Source organism: Plectropomus leopardus, chromosome 6 (assembly GCF_026936395.1).
Source record: "Plectropomus leopardus strain MGB_pleo_1.0 chromosome 6, ASM2693639v1, whole genome shotgun sequence".
In the NCBI taxonomy this organism is placed as follows: domain Eukaryota; kingdom Metazoa; phylum Chordata; class Actinopteri; order Perciformes; family Serranidae; genus Plectropomus; species Plectropomus leopardus.
Genome location: NC_142181.1, coordinates 675,476 through 702,655, shown reverse-complemented (window position 1 = coordinate 702,655; position 27,180 = coordinate 675,476). Strand labels below are relative to the sequence as shown.

The window sequence follows — 27,180 nt, the reverse complement described above, 5'->3', positions numbered from 1 at the left end:
TAGAGAAAATTAATGAAAAACCCAAAACATAGCCAAAAAAAATTATATTTTGAATTACTGTAATTATATTTTGGAAATTGCAAGAAATTAGTAAAAGGTGAGAAAAATTACATGAAAAAAAAGAAAGAGTTAAGTATTAGAACATTAAAATCATCCGGAGAAAAATGTAATTATTCTTATTATTTGATGATTTGATGATTGATTTTTATGATCGATGTTTTGAAAATCTGATCATTGGTGTCTTTATTGTGGAGGACACACTGTCCAGATATTCATATTCCATAAGCTTGTGTCCCTCTGTCTCTGTCCCTGCAGGACATGTCCTCTCCTTTCATTGCACACACCGTCCACTAGATGTCCTCAGACTGTCTCCGCAGACCTGCACTCCTGTCTCCACTGTCCCTATCAGCCCTGCAGCCGGGCGAGCTGCGCGGTGCATTATGGGATGTCATCAGCCTAAACTGGGGGGGGGGCAAACGCGGAGGGCGGGGCTTAAAGCGGTCACTCTGTGGCTGGAGACAGAACACAGACAGACAGACAGCTGGAGCCTCACCTGAGCCTCACCTGAGCCTCACCCGAGCTTCACCTGAGCTTCACCCGAGCCTCACCTGAGCCCGCGACGGGCTGCACGCACAAGTGAGTCCATCTGCACGATCCGTGTGTGTGTGTGTGTGTGTGTGTGTGTGTGTGTGTGCGTGCGCGCGCGCGCGCGCGCGTCTCAGTAAAAGTTCTGCCTTTAAAATGTCCCTTCAGTAAAGGAGTCATCAGCAGAGTGAAGTTAACGTATCAAAGTGACTGTTGCTGTGTTGTTTTGTTGCTTTGTAGTTTTGTTGTATTGTTGCTTCATAGTTTTGTTGTTTTGTTGCTTTGTTGTTTTGTTGCTTTGTAGTTTTGTTGTATTGTTGTTTTGTTGCTTTGTTGTTTTGTTGCTTTGTTGCTTGTTTTTTTGTTGCTTTGTAGTTTTGTTGTATTGTTGTTTTGTTGCTTTGTAGTTTTGTTGTTTTGTTGCTTTGTAGTTTTGTTGCTTTGTAGTTTTGTTGTATTGTTGCTTTGTTGTTTTGTTGCTTTGTGGTTTTGTTGCTTTGTTGTATTGTTGCTTTGTTGTTTTGTTGCTTTGTTGCTTGTTTTTTTGTTGTATTGTTTTTTTGTTGCTTTGTAGTTTTGTTTTGTTGTATTGTTGTTTTGTTGCTTTGTAGTTTTGTTGTATTGTTGTTTTGTTGCTTTGTAGTTTTGTTGTTTTGTTGCTTGTTTTTTTTTGTTGCTTTGTAGTTTTGTTGTATTGTTGCTTTGTTTTGTTGCTTTGTTGTTCTGACTCGTGCATTAACCCTTTGAAAGCTGGTCAAACTGGCTTTCAAATAATTTTAAATTTAGAATTAATGTTTGTATTCACACACACACACACACACACATACATATATATATATATATATATATATATATATATATATATAGTTCATGGGACATTTAGCTTTTTTGGAAATTTATCCCAAAGTTTGGAAATAAATTTGTCTCAGTGTTATTCGTGTAAACAGATAAACAGATCAATGGTCTGTGTGTAGGTCTGAAAATATAAAACATCTGCACAAATTTAAATCAATCAATCAATAAATATTTGTAAAAAAAAACAAAACATTTTTTGTAAATATAAAACTGAGAAACAGATTCCACCATTCCAAAAATATTATGTGATTTATATTTCAATCATTCACAAATAAATTAAAACATTTGTGAATATATTTCTGACATTTACGACTTTCAGAAAGTTATTTGTTAATTCAGTTTGTATTTGAGAATCTCTGCAGATTTTCATTTAACGCACAACAAAGTCACACACGTCTTTTCTGTTTTTAAATAAGTGGTGTAATTTGTTAGTAGGAACTGATACTCTGATTCATTTAGTCTCTCTGTGTGTTTGTGATTAATAGAAACTGTCAGTAAGTCACATTTTATCTTCATTGTCTGAAATTGAACTGGAGTTTAAAAACATAGAAAGAGTCATATTTTAAATTAAAAGCTCGTTATTCATACAGCTGATTTCTTTTCCACTTATGAATTAATTCATTTCATGTCTGCAGGTGTAAGACGTGCTCAGAGCTTCACTTCTGAAAACGTAGAAACAAACACGATAATATAACTATAATTATAAATAACGATGTGAAAACACCTAAAGGTGCAGAAAAAGGTGATTCAGGCAGAAATAAGTCATTTTTCTGTTTCACTGCCAGCTGAACCTGCTTTTTCAGACACTTCAATGAAACTTTATTAGTACAGCAGCTGTGGGACGAGTTTATACAGTTCCAGCTGAGAGACGAACTAACAGACGAATGCACACAAAGGAAAAGCAAACAGAGATATTTTTGGGAATAAAGTGGGAACACAGCAACAGACGGCGCTTAAGAGTAAGAACAAAAAATAGCTAAAAACATCCAAAAAGGAAATAATACAATTTAAAATGTTCTTTTATTAATGATGATATACTGTATTCAACTAATGGCCCACGGCCCAAATCTGGCCCCTGATAGGGCCCCTGGTGGCCCCAAACATTTTCTGATTCTCAATAAAAAATAAAGTGATTGACTCTGAATAGTTTTTGTCCTTTTAGTGTCCATAAACTATCAGAGACAGAAAACAGAGGAGGATCCCCCACACCCCCGACAGAGGACACAGCTGAGACACTGATGTCCTAAAATACTAGAAATGTCTTAAAATTAGGACTGGGTGATATGGAAAAAGTCTTATCACGATAATTTTTTTCATATCCATTGATATCGATATATATCACGATATACATCAAATCAGTATTTCTGTCGAGCTTAAAGGTTCCTTTGACTCCTCAGTGAGATATGAAGATATCAGAACCAGTGATCACGATAACGATTATTTCAACTGACAAACCGATATTTTCAGCTTCTCCTGGCCGATAAGATACCGATAACCGATAACTTCTTTTTGTGAGTTTTTCATTACCTGAGGGTCTGAAAGGCTGAGTTGTGCTGAGTACAGATGAATTTAAATTGTGCATTTTCATAAAAAAAAACATTTCAGACAAAAAAATGGAAAATCACATTTTTAAAAAAAAAGTCATTTTCAAGAGCAAAATCAATTTCATTTTTATATTTTGTTTTTTTCCCTCTTATCTTCAAATGTCAACTTGAATTGTACAAAAATAATGCAGAAAATAATGTTGTGTTTGAGTTCTCGTGGATCTACAGAGAGGAACGTTCCCCAAACTGTCAGGAAGCAGCTACAGAACCGTCCCTAAGTAACCGCTCTGCTGTGATCTCTGCACATTTACAAACTGTCAGGAAGCAGCTACAGAACCGTCCCTAAGTAACCGCTCTGCTGTGATCTCTGCACATTTACAAACTGTCAGGAAGCAGCTACAGAACCGTCCCTAAGTCACGGCTCTGCTGTGATCTCTGCACATTTACATCAAACATCAGACGTCAGTTTATTCTCTCAGCAGAACCCAAATTCACGACACCTGAACGCAGACCGCGTCCAGCGTGTCCTCTCATCATGTCCTCTCATCATGTCCTCTCATCGTGTCCTCTCATCATGTCCCCTCATCATGTCCCCTCATCATGTCCTCTCATTGTGTCCTCTCATCATGTCCCCTCATCATGTCCTCTCATCGTGTCCTCTCATCATGTCCCCTCATCATGTCCCCTCATCATGTCCTCTCATCATGTCCTCTCATCATGTCCCCTCATCATGTCCTCTCATCATGTCCTCTCATCATGTCCCCGTCACACACACACGGAGCAGGAGGACGGAGGGTGGAGACGGCGGCCTCTTACTCCGGTGTTCAGCGGTTACTGTGAGCAGCGAGCACGCTGATAAATGACAGAATCAGGACCGGATCAAGACATTTTGGTGTCCTAGAAGAGACTGAGATCACCTGAAGGACAATGAGAGCAGAGTGGACATTTGGAGACACTGACGGAGACACCAGCGGAGACTGAGAGCTTAGTGGACATGGCTGGAATGCGTTCTGTCGACATTCTATCGACTATGTCTCATATTTCAAAAGTTTTATCGCGATTGATATCGTTATCGTTTTATCGCCCAGCACTACTTAAAACCCTAAAAATATTCTAACATCCAGTAAATGTACTTAAATCCTCAAAATGTCCTAGAATTCTACAAACATGTCTGGGCCGCTGAGACTGGCCCCTGGCCCCCTGTCATTTTGTAAAAGTGGCCCCCAGGCAGAGCAGGCTGAGGGTCCGTGCTGTGCAGAATATTAAACATTACAGGTGATGCTTTAACCCGGTAAACCCTGCAGGTACATCAGCGTGCTGCAGCAGAGTGGACGTCCCAGGGAGGACGAGGACACCGTGTCCTGGATGTGGACCAGGCCTGAGTCACTGTGTGTAAACACTAATGTGTGTGTGTGTGTGTGTGTGTGTGTGTGTGTGTGTGTGTGTGTGTGTGTGTGTGTGGATCTGCAGGAGGAGGAGAGGGAAGGAGGTGAGGGAAGATGAGGAGGAGAGGGGAGCAGCGGGAGGACAGCGCCACGCTTATTGCCATGGAAACCGGTCCAGAGAAATGCTACGGCAGCATCACCATGGTAACAGTGTCTGATCTGATGGTCGCACGCTGATCGGCTGTCGGATGTAAAGTCCGACTTTATGCAGAAACAGAGCGGGAACACGAGGACCAATCAGATCCGCTGTTAGATTTAGGGAGCGTAAATAAATACATGTTTAATGACAAATAAACACGCAAAATATTCCTCAACAACCTGTTAGAGTTTATCAGTGAAACCGAGACAAACACGGCCAGCTGGACTCCACGGTGACCCTCACGACTTCCCGTAGAAATATATATATATATATATATATATATATATATATATATATATATATTCTGGTCACAGAAAATGGAAAAAAAATATCCCAAAACGTCCTTGTTCATCTCTGCCTCTGAGCAGTTTTGGCTGGTTTCCTGTGAGCGCGCTCAGAGTCTGAAGCAGAAAGAGTTAACAGCAGAGAGCCGGAGCTGGACCAGCTTCGTGCTGCAGCTAAAGTTTTTAACCCCTTGAAACCTGGGCCGACCTCACCTTTCTTGTGCTGCATTCAGACGCCTTTCCCAGGCTTTTTTAACCCTATTATCTCTGAGTGCAAATTGGTTTAATTTCTCTCAAAAATATGGGAGAAAACGCAACGAGCAACTTTGCAAATAAACATCCAGCAAAGAAATGAGTGAATTTAGGAAAAAAAAAATCAGGGACCTACATTTATAATTTTCATCATTATATATATATAAAATAACTGTTTTTAATTTTTTTTTTTCTAATTTTAAGGGTTTTTTTCAGGTCATTTTTTATTTGTATTTCTTTTTTCCCCACCTTCTGTTTCTTGTGGGGGTGTTTCGTCGGGGTGGGGGTTGTTTGATTGTGCTGATTATCCGGTAATTTTCTTGTACTTTTCACTCATTTCCTGCTAATTTCTGCCTTTGAGCGGTTTGATTTTGAGAAGGAAACCAGCAACTTAACAGGACACGATAGCAAAGAAAAATGACACAGAGTTGTTGTCAGCAAAGAAAAGGGGGAAATTCCACAGTTATACAGTTCTACAGTTCTACAGTTATACAGTTCCACAGTTCCACAGTTATACAGTTCCACAGTTCTACAGTTATACAGTTCTACAGTTCTACAGTTATACAGTTCCACAGTTCTACAGTTATACAGTTCTACAGTTATACAGTTATACAGTTCCACAGTTCTACAGTTATACAGTTATACAGTTCCACAGTTATACAGTTCTACAGTTCTACAGTTCTACAGTTATACAGTTCTACAGTTATACAGTTCTACAGTTCTACAGTTATACAGTTCTACAGTTATACAGTTCTACAGTTATACAGTTCTACAGTTATACAGTTATACAGTTCTACAGTTCTACAGTTATACAGTTCCACAGTTCTACAGTTATACAGTTATACAGTTATACAGTTCTACAGTTATACAGTTATACAGTTATACAGTTGCCGTCTAGTGGCAGAAGAAGTGCCGCACAGCCCCCCCCCTTTTTTTTTTTTTTTTTTTTGAACCCAAAGTAATAACCAGTAGCGATCTCAGCAGATTCAACAATCTCAGTATCACTACTTACGATGACAGTCGACATCCAACATCACACAACTTTGTCAGTGCTAGATAATCATTAGGTGCTGGATTTTGGACCTTCTGACTTAATTTACCCAAAGGGCAAAGCGGAGAAGAGTCGGGTTAAGTGCCGAGGTGTTCTCGGAACAAATGAGTTTTCAATTGTCTCTTAAAAGTAGAAAGGGACTCAGCAGATCGCACAGAGTTTGGAAGTTTGTTCCACCATTTGGGAACAACAGAAGAGAAGAGTCTGGCTAGAGATTTAGAGCCGTGCTGGGCTGGAAGCACCGGGCGTCTTTCGCATGCAGAGCGTAGTGGGCGAGAAGGAGAGTAGACCTGGATCGGGGATTCCAGGTAGGCTGGAGCAGTTCTTGTGATTGTTTTGTAAGCCAAGAGAAGTGCTTTGAATTTGATTCTGGCTGCCACTGGAAGCCAGTGAAGAGAAATTAGCAGCGGGGTGACATGTGCTGTTTTGGGCTGGTTGAAGACCAGACGTGCTGCTGCGTTCTGGATCATCTGAAGAGGTTTGAGTGAGCATGCAGGGAGGCCTGCCAGAAGAGAGTTGCAGTAGTCAATGCGTGAGATCACAAGAGCCTGAACCAGAAGCTGTGTGGCCCGTTGGGTCAGGAAGGGTCTGATCTTCCTGATGTTGTAGAGGGCATAACGACAAGACCGAGAAACTGAGGCCACATGAACCTTAAAGGTCAGCTGGTCATCGATCATGACACCCAGGTTTCTGGCTGAGTTTGTGGGCACAAGTAGGCTCGAGTCTAGTTGGACACTGATCCGAGGCTGAACAGATGGACAAGCTGGAAAGACCATGAGTTCGGTCTTAGACAGATTTAGCTGAAGGTGGCGTTCCTTCATCCAAGCGGAGATATCAGCCAGACACGCTGATATCCGAGCTGAGACCGTTCTGTCATCAGGTGGAAAGGAGAGGAAGAGCTGAGTGTCATCAGCATAGCAGTGGTAGGAGAAACCGTGGGAGCAGATCACTGCACCGAGGGAGGTGGTGTACAGAGAGAAGAGTAGGGGACCAAGCACCGACCCCTGAGGAACCCCTGTCGATAGGCCATGTGACCTAGACACCTCTCCTCGCCATGACACTCTGAAGGCTAAAAGAAGGGAAAAAAGACAATATTTTCTTATTTTTTGTGAAATCATTTTGAATATAAATTTTAATATTTATGTAATAATAATATATATATACATACACACATGCGTGTTTGTGTGTGTGTGTATGAAGAACTCCAGAAATCCAGAAAACTAGATTTAGTTTTATAAATAGTAATAACTGATCTTTTTTGACAATTTTCTCGTCACCTTTTTCCAATTTCTTGTCATGTTATAAGCCATAAAAAAGTTTTTAATAAAGGAGGATAACAGTATATTGTTATATATATTTTTGTTTTTGTGACAAAATGTGACAATTTTATTTTTGTGATATATATATAGAAATTAGAAATCTGATGTCTGTCCAGGTTTTAAGGGGTTAAATGTTTTTTACCTGTGTGACTGAATCTGTTATCATCTCCCAGAATGCACCTGTTCAGCATCCGGACAGGAACATCTTCAGTGACGGAACGACTCGAGTTGGTGAGTAAAGCCGACGATCTGCTGAGTCGATATTAGCACAGAGGACAGGGCGCCACGGGAGCCAGCCGCCAGCAGGTGACCTCTGACCTTTACCTGAGCAGGTGTGACAGTCACTTGACGCGTATGATTTTTAACGAATCGTTTCTGGATGACTAAAACTTAAATTAAAGTCCGAGTCCCTTTAACCAGCCCGCCGTGGCTCCACATTGTGATAAATAGTCTCTACGGGAGGCTTGCTGTGGTTACCATGGTTACCACGCAGCTCATCTTTATACAGGTTGTTTGGATGTATTTAAAGCGAGCCGCCGGAGATAACGGAGATAACGGAGATAACGGAGATAACAGAATAAACAAGAAAAATGATGTAGGCGACTATTTTTAAAGTAAAATTCTTCAGAACTATATTCAGAATTATATATTTAAAATTATTTTATAGAATTTAGCATTTTTCACTTTTCTTGCTTTGTTTCTTTTATTTTTTTTAGTTTCTTTGCCAAATTTTCAGCAAATTTTCTTGTACGTTTCACAGATCTCTTCTTTTGTTGCTCATTATCTTCTCTCCGTGTTTTTGAGTAAAATAGAGCCAGTTTGCTCAGGTTTCAAAGGGTTAAACAAATAAAGTGATTGTATTTCGGTCTTTCCTGAGCAACAGTTTTGTGTGAAAGGAAATTTAAAAAATCCTGTTTTAATCATTTAATCACATAATATCCGGGCTGTTAACTGAAGTTTCAGAGCGTAAAGACGCACGCTCAGACTTTAAAGCATCATCGGGAACTTCGTGTGTTGATTTTGTCCCGCGAGGACAGAAGTGTTCGTGTTGAGCTCCACCGCCTCGTCCTCGTGTGTTTGTTTTGGATTTAGTATGTTATTATGTCTCCACGCCGGCGACAGGCGCGGCAGCTCGCCAGGCATCTCTCCTCAGTGATGACAGCGAAGTTAAACATAAGTGCCAAAAAAACAGGAGAACAAAATAGAATAATAGCAAGAACAGAAAACACCAGACCTGTAAATATACGTATGTATGTGTGTGTACATACTGTATATATGTGTGTACATACTGTATATGTGTGTGTACATACTGTATATGTGTGTGTACATACTGTATATGTGTGTGTACATACTGTATATGTGTGTGTACATGTGTCATTTTCCAGATGAAGGCTGCTCCTGTGAGAACATCCTGTGCTGCGTTTGGTTTGTTTTATTCTGACTAAACAAACAGAGCTGCGTTCAGCTGCGACTAAACGCAGCACAACGTTTATTTAACTCTTTGAAACCTGAAAATTGGCTTGATTTCTTTCAAAGGCACGAGAGGAAGAAGGCAATGAGCACCTCCACCAAAACAAATGCAATAATTAACAAGAAATTGACCCAAAGTTACAAGAAAATTATCTGAAAATGAGCAACAAAAAAAAGAGAAGTAAAAATAAAACAAACATGAAACCTTAAGAAAGTGCCAAAATAAGTCCAAGTTTCTTATTGCCTTTTTTCTAATTTTTAGTAATTTAAAACGTTTTTCTCAGATTTCAGAGGCTTCGGCGCTTCACAAGAAAGCTGGCGTCGATCCAGGTGTTTAAAGGAGAAACGATGGCGTGCTGGACACCCTGCAGGCGAGCCGCCTTACAAACGCCGAAAGTTTATTCTCTTTAAAATCAGGCAGCTTTAGTGGAGTCAGGAAGTTCACATTTTTCTGTGTAAGAGTGAAATCATAACATGAAATGTAACCTGTAAAGGTGTACCGGACACTCGCAGCCGGTCGGGTAAAACCTCTGACACGCCCACCAAACAACAGAAAACGCACCCCGAGCGTTTCAAAGAAACGTGCTGAACAAAACCGTGCACGCAGTTTTGACACTGAACGTGTCCCAGTTCAGCCAATAGCAGCTGGGTCAGCGATGTTGATGACCAGTGACGGCTTGAATCCTGCTCTCCTATTGGACAGATTTCGTGTTGGTGTGGGAGGAGCCTCTGAGCGCACAGGAGGAGGGCGCAGGTGTCAGCCCCGCCCACAGGAAGTGGAGGGCTTCGTTCCTGAGGAAGCTGAGGCACTCGGGACTGCTGCAGGAGCAGGTGAGTAAAACAAACACGCCTCGGGTCGGCTCGGAGACGTGTCAGCAAACATGAGCGTGTTTGAACAGGGACGACTGTTAAACTGAGCAGCTGTTCCTGCTGTTGAAACCGTCCGTCACATGACCTCATTCACTACAGTAAACAAACTAATACTATATACTAAATACATCTGCAACACGAGCTGAAGTAAAAGTACCACTAAAGTACTGGACGTCAGTACAGATCCGGAAATGAAGAATCTGCGTGTTTTCGTCACTTTAAAATGAGCCGTTTATATCCACACAGGGAGCAGAAGCAATACCACGTTATTAAATACTCGATTACAGGTCAAAATCATCCCTAAGATATTTCATGTACTTTGTTTGGTTCCACCACTGATGGTGCTGTCTGCACCATCAGTCACGGCTGTTACCAAGATAAAACGGCCGTGGAACCTGGTGGAACCTGGTGGAACCTGGTGGAACCTGGTGGAACCTGGTGAAACCTGGTGGAACCTGGTGAAACCTGGTGGAACCTGGTGGAAGAGGGATGAAGAGTTAATTCAGTGTCTCCTGTGTCTCTACAGAAGGAGGTCCTCAGGGAGAAGGAGAAGATCTGTTTTGTCCTCCTCAGTGCTCCGTGGAGCGTCCTCTGTTACTACGCTGAGGAGATCAGTCTCAGAGTCCCTCTGCAGGTAAAATCATCATCATCATCATCATCATCATCATCATCATCATCATCATCATCAGCACTGTGTCCTTACAGTGTCCCTGTGTCCTCTCTGCAGGTGGTTACTGCTCCAATCACCAACTGGTCTGCACAGGTCCTGTCCCGGCTGTCCCTCCCTAACCCTCTGTCTCAGGACGTCCCCAACCCCCCTCCTGACTACTACACCTGCCAGTTCAGGACTAACAAGCTGCAGAGGTGAAAACATGGAGTTTAGACTTTTGTTAAAATGCTAAATCGCAGTCCTCGCTCTGCCCCCCCTCAGTGTGTGGAGGTGGATTCATCTGCAGAGACTCTGGAGTTTCCTCTCTTCATCTTATTTTCTGTCTTCAGGAAGTTTTGGGGCCAGCTGAGGTCGGAGTTGTACCTCCTGAGAACCGGCGTCCTCCTATGAGGACATTAAATTTCATTTTGCTGCACTTTAAACATCGTTCTGCTGAACTCAGACCTGTTCGTCCTCATTCGTGGACACTTTTTTTGCCATCTAGCGAGAGCAAGAGCCTTTTTCCTACATGTCACCGTAGTTCTCCTACGTGCCGGCCACCGTAGTTCTCCTACGTGCCGGGCTCCGTAGTTCCCCAGTGTTGACACTCTGACGGTGCGTACCCACCAAACGCGATAAAAATTATTTCATCGCGCCTCAAATGAAATTGCGTTGCGCCGGACGCTCCAGTTTTGACGCTCGTACAAAAACCCCAAAATGGGACTCGACGCGCGACGAAATCGCGCCGCGCGTCGAGCCCGCCCAAACAAAAACATTTCTTCCGCCATTTCATTCTCTCGTTGACGATCGCGGCACTGCACCTGCTCTGGAGAAGTTCCCAGCGTCGTCTGCGGGCTAGGCGCCGACGTCGGTTCTGGGTGCATGCTACCCTACGGAGGCGGCGTGAGCTCGGCGAGTTCCACCGTCTCCTGCAACAAGGGACAGGAACTGTCGTACAGCTCTGGGTGAGCGGTGACGGCGACGATGAGCTGCTCCTCCATTGTTTCTGGCGGTTTGATTAGATTTTGCGAGGGAACACCAGGACGTCCATACGTCAGCACGTCGATGACGATCTCAACGCTGATAGGCTGTCACGGCGCGACGCGACGACGCTGCAAAAGTTCAATTATTTCAACTCGAGCGTTGGACTCGAGGCGTTGGACGCGATGCGAATTTCGCGTCCAACGCGTCCAACGTGACGTGAATTTCGCGTCCAACGCGCCGCGCAATCGCGTCCATCGCGTCGCCCGGCAAAATGAGGCGTCAAATCGCGTCTTTGCATTGACTTTGTATGTAATCTTGAGGCGCGATCATTTTTGATCGCGTTTGGTGGGTACGCACCGTGAGACCAGCCGTCCTGCAGAATTTCACCTAAATATGAGGGCTGAACTTAGTTGACCTGCAGAGCGTCAGAATCGGGGCTGACAGCAGGAAACAGAGGTCAGAGGTAAGAGGTCACGTGACGAGACAGGCTGTCTCACCTGTTTTCTGTCTGCAGGTTTTTGGGCAGCGATGACCGAGAGACGTTCTTCAAGACGACTCAGAGACACCAGGTGGTGAGTTCACACTTCGCACCTCTTCAGAAATTAACCCGGGTTGTCAAATGATTCATTTTTAATAGCGATCAATCGCATTTTTAATCATGTTTTCAATTTCAATATTTTGTAGTTTAAAACATTTCTGAACTTCTTATTAACAAGGAGAAGCAGATCTTAAAAGATTGTCTTGATTAGGACTCAATCATTAAGTGCTCGTGTGTAGAGGACACTGACGGGGACCAAAGAGCCGTCCCCCCAAAAAAAAGATCCAAACAAGAGAGAAAAAAAAGGCTTGATTTTCTTTTTGTTAGATATTAAAGAACGAAACAGAAAACACAATCATTCATTTTTTTATGTCCAGCAAAGGTGAGAAAACTCATTTTGTGTTTGTTTTTTTAAATAATTTTAATTTTGATCAGATCTTAAACGTGTGTTTGGGTCTGAGGACTCGCCGTCACCTCATCACGTCCTGGTTCTCACTGAGCAGAGCTCATGTTCAGGATGTTTCAGTCAGCAGGCGGATACTGCCGCCGGCTACGCCTCCTCCGCAAACACAGTCTATACACACACACACACACACGCACACACACACACACAGGCACAGTCTATACACACACACACACACAGGCACACACAGGCACAGTCTATACACACACACACACACACACACACACACACACAGTCTATACACACACACACACACACACACACACACAGGCACAGTCTATACACACACACACACACACACACACACACACAGGCACAGTCTATACACACACACACACACACACACACAGGCACACACAGGCACTGTCTATACACACACACACACAGGCACACACAGGCACAGTCTATACACACACACACACACACAGTCACAGTCTATACACACACACACAGGCACACACAGGCACAGTCTATACACACACACACACACACACACACACACACAGACACACACACAGGAAATGAGACCGGGATCAGGAAAGCCTTCGGTGTTCAGCACAGACTGATAACGATCTAAGTGGTCTGTTCTGAGTGATTTTACTGAAGCTTCAAGCTTCATTTTTTCTGCTTTTTCTTGTATCTTTTGATTTTTAGGTCCTTGTCATTGTGTATAGTTTTTACATTACTACTCTGCGTGCCTTACAAATTGCCCCTTTGGGACGACTAAAGTGTTTTTGAATTGAATTGAACTGAATTTATTCTTATAAAGTTTTTCTTGTAATCCTGTGATTTTTTTCTTATAAATATACTAGTTTAACCTTTTAATACTTTACCCTCATAAATTTACGACTTTTTTCTCATAATCTTATAACTTTTTTTGTAAATTTTATGAGTTCAGTGTTGAAATTTTATGACTTTATTATCATAAATTTAACAGATTTTTTCTTATAATCTTGCGACTTTTTTTCTCATGAATTTACTAGTTTAGCCTTCTAATTTTATGGCTTTATTCTCGTAAATTTATAAGGGTTTTTGTAATCTTGCGACTTTTTTTCCTATAAATACTTGTTTTATCTTGTAAAATTGCAACTTTATTCGCATAAATTTACAAGTCTTTTGATCTCGTCGTTTTGAGATCTCAGACAACAAACACAAACTTAAATGGTCTCTTCTGCATGTTGAGTGATTTTACTGAGGCTTCAAGTTGCAAAAAAGTTGCACAAAAAACTCAGATACACAGAGTTTGAATGACATGCGTGCAGATTTAGTCCAGTGTGCGTCCCTGCAGCGACCGTGTCCTGTCCCCCCAGCTGTACGAGATCCTGGCCAGGACGCCGTACGGGTCGGTGAAAAAGGGGGAGGTGGGAATTGACCGCCTGCTGGCCGAACACGTGTTCACTGCTGCCTACCCGCTGCACGAGGTGAGCCTCCACCAAAATCCCCAAACCAGGGACACGACCTGCTCTGTGTGGGGGCCAATTCAGCAAAATGACAGAGGGCCAGGGGCCAGTCACAGCAGCCCCGTCCATGTTGCTAGGATTTCAGGACATTTCTCCGATTTTAAGGACATTTCTAGGATTATAGATGTCTATCAAATAATATTGAATTTTAGGACATCAGGATGGTTCTCTGATTTTAGGACATTTTTTGGGTTATAGGACGCTTTTCAAATTTTAGAACGTTTCCTAAGTTTGAGGATAATTCTCGAATGTTAGGGCTTTTAGGATTTTAGCACATTTTAAGGAATTTTAGGATATTTCTTGATTTTAGGACATTAGTGTCTTACACCTTACGGAGACAAAAAGGACAAAAACTATTCACAGAGTCGATCACTTTTTTATTATTGTACATTAGAAAATAGTTGGGGTGGGGGCACTGGGGCCCTTAAATTAAGTCTGTCTGTCCTAACTGAGACACTTTTTAATCCGTTTGTCTACGTCAAGACTTTGGTAAACATGCAAACAGCAAGCAAGTATGCTAATTAATATTTAGCTGAAAATGAAGCTTACATTCGACTCTCGCGTCGTTGCAGGGTGGTTTTGAGCTGCCGACCCCCCCGATGACCCCCCAGTCTTTAGGCCTGAGACAGATCCTGTACTCGTACTGGGCCTCTTGGTCCTCCTGGAGACGCTACCAACCTCTGGATCACATCAGGGAATACTTCGGAGAAAAGATAGCGCTTTACTTTGCTTGGCTCGGTAACTATGGCGACCACAACAGTCACTGACCAATGCTCACTGCGTTTGCACTGTTGGTTTGCGCAGTAACTGTGACTGACCGCAGGTTTCTACACCGGCTGGCTGATGCCGGCGTCGCTCGTTGGGACCGTGATCTTCCTGATCGGCTTCTGGCTCATGGCCACGGACGTTCCAGCGTGAGTATAAACTCTGTCCTTTAAAAGTCAGATACTTTGTTTAAAAAAATGGCAAAAATAATAATAAAGGCTGCAGTCATGAGTCGGGTCCGGACGTTTTTAGCAGCAAGCAGCAGAGGAATTGTGAGACAATGAACAACTCTGCATCAGAATGTGAATTCTGCATCACATGAGGCTCGAACTCACAACCTCAGACACCAAAGACAAGTCAGTATCCCAGCGAGCTGCACGAGAGAAACCAGAGACGCTTCACGCTGCCTGAGCCGACCAGCAGGGGGCAGGATATCAGCTGTCTGTGCATGGAAGAGCAGATTTCAAACTTTTATAAAAATTAATTTGCTCCATAAGTGGAAAAACTGATGTTAAAAGATGCTTTTTCCCTGCAGAATTCAAACAGCTGCCAAAAATTCACTCGTCAAAACTAAACTGAGAATCTGCAGAATTCATCTAAACAGTAAAGAGATGTTGATCATTTGTTTTTACGAAATTTGATTTGCTCCGTAAGTGAAAAACTGATGTTTAAAGACGCCATTTTGCCACAGACTGCAGTACGTTTACATGAGGGCAGAAGTCAAAATGCTGCCAAAAATTCTGAAACTTAATTTACCATTACAGTGAATTTTTGTCATTTTTTATGAACCTTCAAGATTTATAAGATTTATTTTATTAAGTTCAAAGCAGCATTTATATTAAAACTTTGTGATGCACTGTAGGCTCAGTGTTTGATAAATCAAAAATCTGTGCGGACGCTTTGAGTCGACGGTCTGAAGACGCCCTGCAGCAAGTTTGGTGTCAACGGTGTAAAAAATGTAGAAGGAGAAAGTTTTAATTCGTTCAACAGTTTTTGATAAAAACAGATTGATGAACTTCACAATTTTTACGACAGTGAAGAGAACTAAAGTTTCTTCACAGCTCGGCCGACGTTTCGGTGTAAGCTGCAGAGCCGTAGCACGTTTGTTGTTGTGTGTTTGAGGAGATAAACAGCTGTTTGTTGTTGTTGTTGTTGTTGTTGTTGTTGTTGTGTATCTGTGCAGGAAGGAGCTGTGTGAGAGTGGCGACAGCTTTGTCATGTGTCCTCTCTGTAACATCTGCTCCCACTGGAACTACTCCAGCATCTGCGTCACCTTTAAGGTACCCGTCCGTCCGCCGTCCCGCCGCTCTGTGTCGCTTCACGTCCTCTCGTCAGGTGATTGAACCGTCGTCCTCCTGTGTGTCTCTGCAGGCCGGCATCATGTTCGATAACGGAGGGACGGTCTTTCTCAGCGTCTTCATGTCTCTGTGGGCCGTCACCTTCTTGGAGTACTGGAAGAGGACCTGCTCGGCTCTGGCTCACCGCTGGGACTGCTCCGAGTTCCAGGACATCGAGGTACCCACCTCACACGGCACCCGCCGCCCAGACACCATGGGAAAATGTTTCTGCAAACCACGAACACATTACATTTGTCCGTTTCGTTCGAATCCTATCAACGTTCCTGAGTCATCAGGAGGCGGAGGAGATGGAGGACGGCGGGACACCAAGAGACGCCTGCGGCGTTGCAGACCGCCGGTCAACACAAGTGAACAAACCAAAAGTTTTTTATGGAGTCATCACTGTGTTTCTAGCAGCTTTTTGGGCTCCGAACAGTGTGTTTTGTTGTGATCTGTCAGCTTTTTTCAGCAGTTTTTAGGTGCTGATGACGGCCGTCTGCCTTTTTCCAGCTGAATGTTTGGCCCCTACAGGTGTTTTGTAGTGAACCACTGGTCTTTTTGCAGCTGCTTTTAGGCTCCAGTTATGGATGTTTCGTAGAGCAGCCGTCGGCCTTTATCTGGCTGCCATCAGTATTTTTCAGTGTTTTTAGGCGCTAATTGTTGGTCCTCTTTGGACACCCATTGTCCTTTCTCCAGCTACATTTTTGGACCCAGGGAGGCGTATTTTGTAGCAGCCCATTTGTCTTTTTACAGCAGTTTTTAGGTCACAAATGTGGATGTTTTTTAGGGACCCGTGACTTTTTTTTCTATGTGTTGTGTTATTTCTGCAGGCACTGATGTTTTCCAGAAGCTTTATGGCCTCAAACTGATTTTTGGACCCAGACCGGATGTTTTAATGCATCTTTTAGTTTTGTAATCACCCATCAAACCTTTTTTTTTTGGTTGTTTTTTACACACTCATTGCTGCATTTCCAACGGGGATTGTGAATTCAAAATAAATTACTTTCAGCCCAAACACGATCTTTTCCCGACCACCATCGAGTGTTTCTGTCTAAACAAAGCATCACGTGACTCACAGTGCTGTTTAAATAGAAAGCAAATGAAACATTTCTGTGTTTGTGCTGATTGTCTCACTTTAACCCTTTGAAACCTGAGCAAACTGCTTAAAAAATCCTTGTGATTCAGCAGCATGCACACAACGGCGATGATACGTAAATTTGCCATTTTAAGTCTGAATATTTGAGGAATGCTGAGCAGACGCAGCACGGCTCCGTCATTTTATAAATATGCGATTATCGATGTTAACGAGGGTTTCGTGATCATCCTCCGCAGGAGAGACCTCGTCCCGAATTCACCGCCTTGGCGCCGATGACCATGAAGAACCCAGTGACCGGAGCCGAGGAGCCGTACTTCCCTGAAAGCAAACGCCTCAACAGGACTCTGACCGGCTGCATGGTCATCATCATTATGGTGAGTCTGCTGACCTTTGACCCCTCACCTCTGAGTACTTCCCACCGCCTCCGCTAGTCTCCGAGGTCTCTCTGCTTTTATTCACTTTTTAGAAAAAAGTGTCAGTGAACGAAAATCGCGGATCCATTTAATGAAAGTTGAAGTTTCACGCACGGTCCAGACTCATAAACGCTAACGTCGTCTCGAGTGTTTGGACTGTAGAGGACAGGGCAGGGCGAGATCCTGCTCTCGTCAGAAATGTCCCAGAGTGCTAATGTCCTAAAAACATCCTCACGCCCTAAAAATCTCCTAAAATCCTACTGAAGTCCTAAAATCCGAGTCTGAGGTTTCAGATTGGTAGTTTCGGGGTGGTGTCAGATGGTTGGTAGTTTTTTGGGGTGGTGTCAGATGGTTGGTAGTTTCGGGGTGGTGTCAGATGGTTGGTAGTTTTTTGGGGTGGTGTCAGATGGTTGGTAGTTTCGGGGTGGTGTCAGATGGTTGGTAGTTTTTTGGGGTGGTGTCAGATGGTTGGTAGTTTCGGGGTGGTGTCAGATGGTTGGTAGTTTCGGGGTGGTGTCAGATGGTTGGTAGTTTCGGGGTGGTGTCAGATCGGTAGTTTCGGGGTGGTGTCAGATGGTTGGTAGTTTCGGGGTGGTGTCAGATGGTTGGTAGTTTCGGGGTGGTGTCAGATGGTTGGTAGTTTCGGGGTGGTGTCAGATGGTTGGTAGTTTCGGGGTGGTGTCAGATGGTTGGTAGTTTTGGGGTGGTGTCAGATTGGTAGGTTCGGGGTGGTGTCAGATGGTTGGTAGTTTTGGGGTGGTGTCAGATCGGTAGTTTCGGGGTGGTGTCAGATGGTTGGTAGTTTTGGGGTGGTGTCAGATCGGTAGTTTCGGGGTGGTGTCAGATGGTTGGTAGTTTCGGGGTGGTGTCAGATGGTTGGTAGTTTCGGGGTGGTGTCAGATGGTTGGTAGTTTCGGGGTGGTGTCAGATGGTTGGTAGTTTCGGGGTGGTGTCAGATCGGTAGTTTCGGGGTGGTGTCAGATCGGTAGTTTCGGGGTGGTGTCAGATGGTTGGTCGTTTTGGGGTGGTGTCAGATCGGTAGTTTCGGGGTGGTGTCAGATGGTTGGTCGTTTTGGGGTGGTGTCAGATCGGTAGTTTCGGGGTGGTGTCAGATGGTTGGTAGTTTCGGGGTGGTGTCAGATGGTTGGTAGTTTCGGGGTGGTGTCAGATTGGTAGTTTTTGGGATGTGACAGCTGAGGTGTTGGTGTGCAGGTCGCCGTGGTGCTGATGTTCCTCATCGCCATCATCCTGTACAGGACCATCCTCCGCATCATCATCTACAAGTCCAACAGCTTCCTCACCTTCTCTGTGAGTCCAACAGTCCTCATCTCACTCAGTCTGTGTCCACTTTAATGGACACACTGTCTTTGTGTGTGTCTCCGTGAGTCCAACAGTCCTCATCTCAGTCTGTGTCTGTGTCCACTTTGACGGGCTGTCTGTGTGTGTGTGTGTGTCTGTGTGTGTGTGTTTTCAGGCTGGGAGAGTAGCCAGTATCTCGGGCTCAGTGTTGAACCTGCTCGTCATCCTCATGTTGTCCAAAGTTTACACGTCTCTGGCGCATGTCCTCACCCAGTGGGGTGAGTCTCAGTGTCCTCCTCACCCTCCTCAACCTCACTCCACCAAACACGTTTTATTGTCACACATCAATAATTCAACAAGCTACCAACCAACAAGAAAACCTGAATTATTATTATTATTATTATTATTATTATTATTATTATTATTATTATTATTATTATTATTATTATTATTATTATTATATTTTCAAACATTATTCTGCTCTAAAATATGTTGTGATCAGTTACTGAAAATGGGAAAAAGGGAAAGTACTGAACTCATTAATAAAGAGGATTTATGGATAATAACATTTTTATATAATCAAGGTTGGTATGGTCATGAAAAACCTGGAAAAGTCATGGAATTTCCAAATAGCAATTTCCAGGCCTGACAAAATGTTGCTTAACTGAATATAGCCGAAAGTTTGGGGAAAATCCTGGAGTTTTGTTTCATAAACCTGCTTAATGAAATTATTCAAAATCCAACAATAATTTCGGTTTTTACAGTTTCTGGCTGATATCCAAACCTGCAGTGAAAAGTTTGAAAGGAGAAAAAAAGTTAAAATGTTTTCTTCTAAAATGATCAAAAATGTAAAGAAAACAAAAAGACAAAGTGTGGGTTTTGGGTTTTTTTTCACTAAAAAAATTGCCAAAAACATTTAAATGAAAAATGTTTGCCTATTCTGTTGTTTGGTTGTTTTTTTATCAACAATGAAAAGCTTATGAAATTATTTAATAAATCACATTTATTGACGTGCAGTTTAAATCCTTTCAGAGTGGAGTTTGAGTTTTACTTTGTCTGATGTTCTCGTGTCGTTTCCGTCAGAGATGCATCGCACGCAGAGCAAATACGAAGACATGTTCATCCTCAAAGTTTTCGTCTTCCAGTTCGTCAACTTCTACTCGTCTCCGGTGTACATCGCTTTCTTCAAAGGCAGGTGAGAGCCGCTCCGACCGACATCCTCGTCTCCACCTTCACCTTCACCTTCATCTTAACCTTCACCTTCACCTTCATCTTAACCTTCACCTCCATCTCCATCCTCACCTTCATCTTCACCTTCACCTTCATCTTCATCTCCATCTTCACCTTCACCTTCATCCTCACTTTCATCTTCATCGTTATCTTCATCTCATCTCATTCCTCACCTTCATCTTCACCTTCACCTTCACCTCCATCTCCATCTCCATCTCCATCCTCATCTTCATCTTCACCTTCATCTTCATCTCCATCTCCATCTCCATCTTCACCTTCACCTTCACCTTCATCCTCACTTTCATCTTCATCGTTATCTTCATCCCATCTCATTCCTCACCTTCACCTTCACCTTCACCTTCATCTTAACCTTCACCTTCACCTTCATCTTCATCTCCAGCTTCACCTTCATCTTCATCCACACCTTCATCTTCATCATTATCTTCATCTCATCTCATTCCTCACCTTCACCTTCACCTTCATCTTCACCTTCACCTTCACCGTCACCGTCACCTTCATCTTCATCTTCATCTTCACCTTGCGTGCGTCAGCCTAACAGACTGAGCTCTCTAACTTCAGCAGTCTAACTTCGGCTGGGTGACAGGTGTGTTATTCTCTCCTGCAGCTTCTGAATTATTTCTCCGTTATATGTCGCGTGAACTCTGTTGGTTTGATCGTTCTTGTGTCTTTCTGAGCGCGTGAATGAGTGACAGAAATACGGGACAAACTGCGTCCCGTATGGCACGCTTCACCTTTAAATACGGGACGGTTCTGCATTATCCGGGACGGGTGGCAACAATCCTCATTTTCGGTCGCGCGAAAATCGCGCGGCGCGAACCTCGCAGGTGTGAGACAGTTTGTAAAACTGAGAGAGCGGCTGCGGTCTGAGAATGCGCGCTCTCCGCCGCCGTGTCGGAGTTTTGACTGCTATTAAATATTACTGATATTACAGATTAATATTTTCTTCCAAATTCTGGGGATTAAATCTTTCAATCAACTTAAGTCCTGATCAAAATTACCTATATTAATTTATCCTCAGGATTTTAACCCTTTACATGCCAGTTTTATTACATAATGTCACGAGTTCTCATTAAAAAAAATCACATATTTAAATCTCACAGCCATTACAGAATATCAAACTGCACTCTGTAATCAGGGTTTTATCTTGGAGGAATATTAAAATGTGTCATTTTTACTGTATACTAGCAGATGGCAACATTTTCCCATGGTAACCCTGCGCATGAAATGCTTGTAATTTCGTAGTTTCTGTGCCTGTTGAATTTTGGAGCCCTGCCAGGTACTGAAATAAATCTACGCAGCTACTATGATGAAGGTGCGCCGGTGCAGATGTCAAAGTAAGAGCGCTGCTCTGTCAGTGCATCAGCAGCAGACATAAAAACACAGAGGACGAAGAGCAGAATACAGACTCAGATACACATGTTAAAGGGTTAATGAGCTGCTGGTGTGTGTGTGTGTCTGTGTGTGTGTGCATGTGTGTTCAGGTTCGTGGGTTACCCCGGACACTACGAGACTCTGTTTGGAGTTCGCAACGAAGACGTGAGTGATAAAGATTTGGCCTCAGGAGTCATTCAGTGGTCTAAAATTTGAAGTTTTTAGGTCTTTACTGCCATCTTGATGTCATTTATCCGTCTTTTAACCCCAGTGGCAAAAGAAATGACCAAAAAATAAATAAAAAAATAAGAAAGCAGTAAAAAGCAAAATAAAAAAGTAAATTATCAGGGAAATGGTAAAAACAAAAACCCCAAAAAGAAATTAAAAAACAATAAAGAAATGACCCTCTAAAACTACTCGTATGATGATAATCATTTTTATTTATTTCATTTTAATCATATTATTATTATTATTATTATTATTATTATTATTATTATTATTATTATTATTATTATTATTATTATTATTATTATTATTATTATTATTATTATTTTTATTATTTTATTATTATTATTTATTTTTTGGTGTCATTTCTTTTTAAGCTACTCGTTGCCTTCTCTGCATACTGTTGAAAGTGAACCTGAACTGACACCTGCTGGCAAACAGGTGACACAACAACGTGACAGCAGTAAAAAGTGTGTGTGTGTGTGTGTGTGTGTGTGTGTGTGTGTGTGTGTGTGTGTGAGAGACAGTGCGGAGCAGGTGGATGTCTGATCGAACTGGCTCAGGAGCTGCTGGTCATCATGGTGGGAAAACAGCTGATCAACAACGTCCAGGAGTTCATCTGCCCGTAAACGCACACACACACATACACACACACACACATGCACACACACAGACAACAAGATAACGACTTCTGTCAACGACATAATCATTTCTACAAAAGAGGTCACACCTTCTGTAAACTAAAAAGACAAGAATCTCTACAAAAAAAGATGTGAACAAAATCGTTTCTGAAACAAGAAAATACCGTCTGTGTCCGAGTTTATCATTTCTGAAAACAAGATAAAACGTTTTCTGAAGCAGATCATTTCTGAAAACAAATTAGTTGCTTCTGTGAACAAGATCATTATTTCTAAGAATAAAATAATAACTTCTGTGAGCGAGATCATTTCTGAAGACAAGATAAACACTGCAGTTAATCATTTAGTTTTGCCACTTTACTTTCATGTTTTAATAATGGTTGACGTCAAACAGGAGGTATATATATGAAGAAGAAAGTTTAAAGAGAAAAACTCAAATATGACAAGGAGTAATGGTGCATAGGGCGGGGGAGAATTAGTGGTATATCTCAAAAATTAAATCTACAGTTTCGTCCTCTCAATCATCTCTAACAACAAAAAAACTTTTGTAAATGAGATTAAAATTACTTAAAACAAGAAAATAACTTCTGTCTATGAGATAATTAATTCTGAAACAAAATATAAAAATAAGTTGAGAACAAGTAAAAAAAATTGGGTGACAGTTTTCATGATGACCTCATTTTGACCTCATGATGACCTCATTTTGACCTCATGATGACCTCATTTTGACCTCATGATGACCTCATTTTGACCTCATGATGACCTTGACTCTTTTCAGACTAAACTGACAGCTCGTTATTTTGCAGGAAGTTGAAGTCGTGGTGGCAGAAGAGGAAGGCGGGTCGTCGGCAGAAGGAGGTGAAGAAGGAGGGAGAGGAGGAGGCTCAGAGGGAAGTGAAAGAGGAGGAGGAGGAAGCGTGTCCCTGGGAGGAAGACTACCAGCTGCTGGTCTGTGAGGGACTCTTCAGTGAATACCTGGAGATGGGTGAGTCCTGCTCTGATTGGTGAGTCTGATTGTGAGTCCTGCTCTGATTGGTGAGTCTGATTGGTGAGTCCTGCTCTGATTGGTGAGTCCTGCTCTGATTGGTTCGCTCACCTGGAGCAGCTGGGTGGGCGGAGCGTACATTAACTCCTCCTTGTCCTCCTCAGTGATCCAGTTCGGTTTCATCACCATCTTCGTGGCGGCGTGCCCCCTGGCGCCGCTCTTCGCTCTCATCAATAACTGGGTGGAGATTCGTTTGGACGCTCAGAAGTTCGTGACGGAGTATCGGCGTCCGGTCGGCGAGCGCGCTCAGGACATCGGCATCTGGTTTCCCATCATGCAGTTCATCACACACATGGCCGTCCTCGGCAATGTGAGACATGTCTAGGAATTTTTCCTTAAATTTATGATGTTTCTCGAATATTAAGACGTTAGGATTTTACAAAATTTCTGGGATTTTATCTCGTTTCTGGGATTTAAGACGTTTCCAGGATTTTAGAAAATTTCCAGGATTTTAGGATGTTTGTAAGATGTTAGGATATTTCTAGTATTTTAGGACATCAGTGTCTCAGCTGTGTCCTCTGTGTCCTCTGTGGGGGATCCTCCTCTGGCTCTATTTTGATGCTGTTTTATGTCTCTGAAACCTTATGGAGACTAAAAGGACAAAAACTATTCACAGAGTCAATCACTTTATTTTTATTGTATGTTAGAAAATATTTGGGGGGCCACCAGGGGCCCTATCAGGGGCCAGATTTGGGCTGCAGGTCGTATGTTGGGTTAGATGTTTATATTACTGTGACTTTTTCTTCACCAGCAGCCAATAAAATTGACCAACTTTGTTTTTAGGCATTTCTCATCGCGTTCACTTCGTCCTTCGTACCTCGACTGTACTATCGCTACACCAGAGACAGCACGCTGAGCGGCTTCATCAACTTCACTCTGGCAACATCACCACGCAACTACAGCCAGCAACACACACCCTGCAGGTAGGCAACATCACTGCAACTACAGCCAGCAACACACACCCTGCAGGTAGGCAACATCACTGCAACTACAGCCAGCTCTGTTGTTGTTGTCACTCTTGTTGTTGTTGTTGCTCTTGTTAATAATTTTTTGTTGTTATATTGATGTTAAAGTTGTTGTTCTTGTTGCTGCTGTTGCTCTAGTTGTTGTTGTCGTTGCTGATGATGTTGCTGTGGTGTGCAGGTATCGGGGTTTTCGGGATGAAGACGGCGAATACCTCCCAGAGTACTTCCACCTCCTTGCCATCCGGCTGACGTTCGTCATTGTGTTTGAGGTGGGTGTTTGTCACACGTCACGGTCATGTGATGAGGTTTTAGTTGCGGCGTGATGGAGCTCCTCCTCTCTTCTCCGCAGCACGTGGTCTTCTCCATCGGCCGCCTGATCGACCTGATGGTGCCCGACATCCCTGAGGAGGTGGAGATCAAGATGAAGAGGGAGCACTACATGGCCAAGGAGGCGCTGGCTGAGAACCAGGTAACAAAGCTGACCGTCAAATCGCCGGCTCGCAGGTTTGGAAGACATGTTTCCTCTAAAAAAGCCAAAAATGTTTCAAGAAATTAAAGTAACCAAAAAATATCAAAGAAAGAAGAACCTACCTTTTTTTTAATGGCCCAAAATATTAGGACGTGTTTTCTTTAAAAATTGCCAAAAATTCTTGAAGAAAAAGAAATTGCCAGATATTTTTCAAGGTTCAAAAAATGCCTAAAATCTTTAAAGAAAACATGTTGCCAAATATTTTTCAATGACACAAATTCAAAAAAATATTAAGATTTCAAAAAATGTTTGAAGGAAATAAATGCCCCAAAACTGATTTCTTTGAAGGATGACAAAATGTTTTTCAAATAAACTAATAAAGTCCAGGAGAGGACCTGTGGGGCTGGAAGGCATGTTTTAAAAAACAAAAACAACAACAAACAAACAAAAAACAATCATTGTTAAACAAAACAATAGGATTTCAGGATATTTCTAGGATTTTGGGATCTTTCTCAAGTTTTAGGACATTTCTCAGATTTTAAAGATGTTTCTAGAATGTTTAGGACATTTCTAGTGTCTAATGTCAGGACATTAGTGTCTTAACAAGTGTAAATTACTTTATTTCTACTGTAAATTAGAAAATGGTTGTAGGGCCACCTGGGACCCTATCAGGGGCCAGATTTGGCCCGTGGGCCTTAAGTTGAGTATCACTGCCTTGAGACATGTACATGCTCAAACTGATCCAGGAGCTCCAGGAGGAATTCGCAGCATCCTTTTGGCTAAACGTGCACGGAGCTATGATCAGTTTGACTTGTGTTTTGTGCTTGCAGTCGCTGGGGAAAACCATGATTCCTGGAGAGAAGGACGTCCAGTCCAGCGACTTGCGGCAGCGTGTATCCAGACTACCGGAGAGCGACTCCCCTCCACCAAACCTGAAGGAGATCCCAGAGGAGCCCGACCCCCCAAACAGCTGCTAAAAACACATCTGAACTCTGCTGGGTGTGCTCCTCTGCCTGAACGTCCAGCTCCTCCAGACGGAGTTTCTCCTCTCCATCAAACTCTCTGACAGATCTACAAGACCATGGTGAGACCTCCACAAGATCAACAAGAACCAGGTCCTGACAGGTCCTACAGAAACACTTCTGGATGTCTGGAGGTTCTACCACATCTTTGTTACGGTGCACAAAATCTGTCAGCCTTCTGTTTGACCAGAGGAACATGGACAAGGGTTGAGTTGAACCACCACACATCATAAAAGAGCTCCACAAGAGGTCTTTCAGACCTTCAAGCACCCCGCCAGATCTCCACAAGGGGGACGTCTCTATGAGAGCCCTGAAAGTTAACAAGAGCTGTGCAAGAAATCTGCAAGACTTCCATATGAGCTTTCCAAGAACTGGTCTAGGTCCACAAGAACAAAAGACCTTCACAAGAGTCCATAAACCTTTCAGAGGGACCATATGAGGCCTGCAGAGCCTCAGAGAGCTCGAAACACCTTTCAAATTTGGCACAAATGTCCACTTAGACTCGACGATGAACTGATTAGATTTTGGTGATAATCCGTTAAAACTCTTTTGTCTCATTCTTATTACCAGCAATACCTCAAGAATGCCTTGAGGGAATTTCCTCCAGTTTGGCACAAACGTCCACTTGGACTCGATGATGAACTGATTAAAATTTGGTGGTCAAAGGTCACCATGACCTCACAAAACATGTTTTTGTCCATAACTAAAGAATTTACATGGTAATTATGACAAAATTTCATACAAATGTCCAGCAGGATAAAGTAATTAAGTAATTGTGTTTTGTATCCAAAAGGTCAAAGGTCAACTCCACTATGACATCATGTTTTGTGTCCATTACTCGACACCATAACTCAGGAGCAGGAGGGGAGACTCGTCTTATATCTCTTGTTGGAAATTAAATTTCTCAGATTTTGGATTCTCAGAACTGCTGTTTTTTTCTCTAATTTGTCTCTTTTACTCAGAGAATAATTCACTGTCACCAAGACAAAAAAGTCTTGTCACTTGTCACTTTCAGCCTGATACCCAACGCTCATTCATTTGCATTATTTTTTATTTTTGTTATTATTGTTATTATTGTTATTATTATTATTACTATTATTATTATCTAAATAAACCTGATGATTTTTTTTTATTGATGCTGTATGTTGTATTTTTGTGTTGCCACGATATGCTGTTAAGTTTAAATAATTTTCACAAATAAAAGCATTTTATTCTTGTAAATGTGTTTCTCCTTTCAAACTCCATGTTGGATTCAGACTCTCTTCAGTTTTCTTAAAGGAATACAAACAGTTAATCTGGTCTGTTCCCGGTGGGCATCGGAGGCATCGTTGGACGGATGTAAAATTTTGGTTAGAACAAAAAATCGAGTTGACAGT

At 42.5% G+C, this 27,180-nt stretch overlaps 1 protein-coding gene across 1 annotated transcript; it reads left to right on the top strand.

Annotated features, from left to right (window-relative positions):
- Positions 1 to 488: 488 nt before the first annotated feature.
- Positions 489 to 27,025, top strand: ano7 (anoctamin 7). Its single transcript, XM_088078421.1, has 24 exons — positions 489 to 636; positions 4,455 to 4,573; positions 7,648 to 7,705; positions 9,648 to 9,775; positions 10,341 to 10,448; positions 10,542 to 10,678; positions 11,962 to 12,019; positions 13,759 to 13,869; positions 14,481 to 14,646; positions 14,732 to 14,822; positions 15,857 to 15,953; positions 16,045 to 16,188; positions 17,343 to 17,480; positions 18,732 to 18,827; positions 18,994 to 19,096; positions 19,902 to 20,013; positions 21,551 to 21,605; positions 22,193 to 22,290; positions 23,110 to 23,288; positions 23,453 to 23,658; positions 24,132 to 24,271; positions 24,492 to 24,582; positions 24,663 to 24,782; positions 25,613 to 27,025. Exons 2-24 carry the CDS (start codon positions 4,484 to 4,486, stop codon positions 25,757 to 25,759), a joined length of 2,673 nt encoding a protein of 890 aa, XP_087934547.1. The 5' UTR covers positions 489 to 636; positions 4,455 to 4,483; the 3' UTR covers positions 25,760 to 27,025.
- The last annotated feature ends 155 nt before the right edge of the window (positions 27,026 to 27,180 follow it).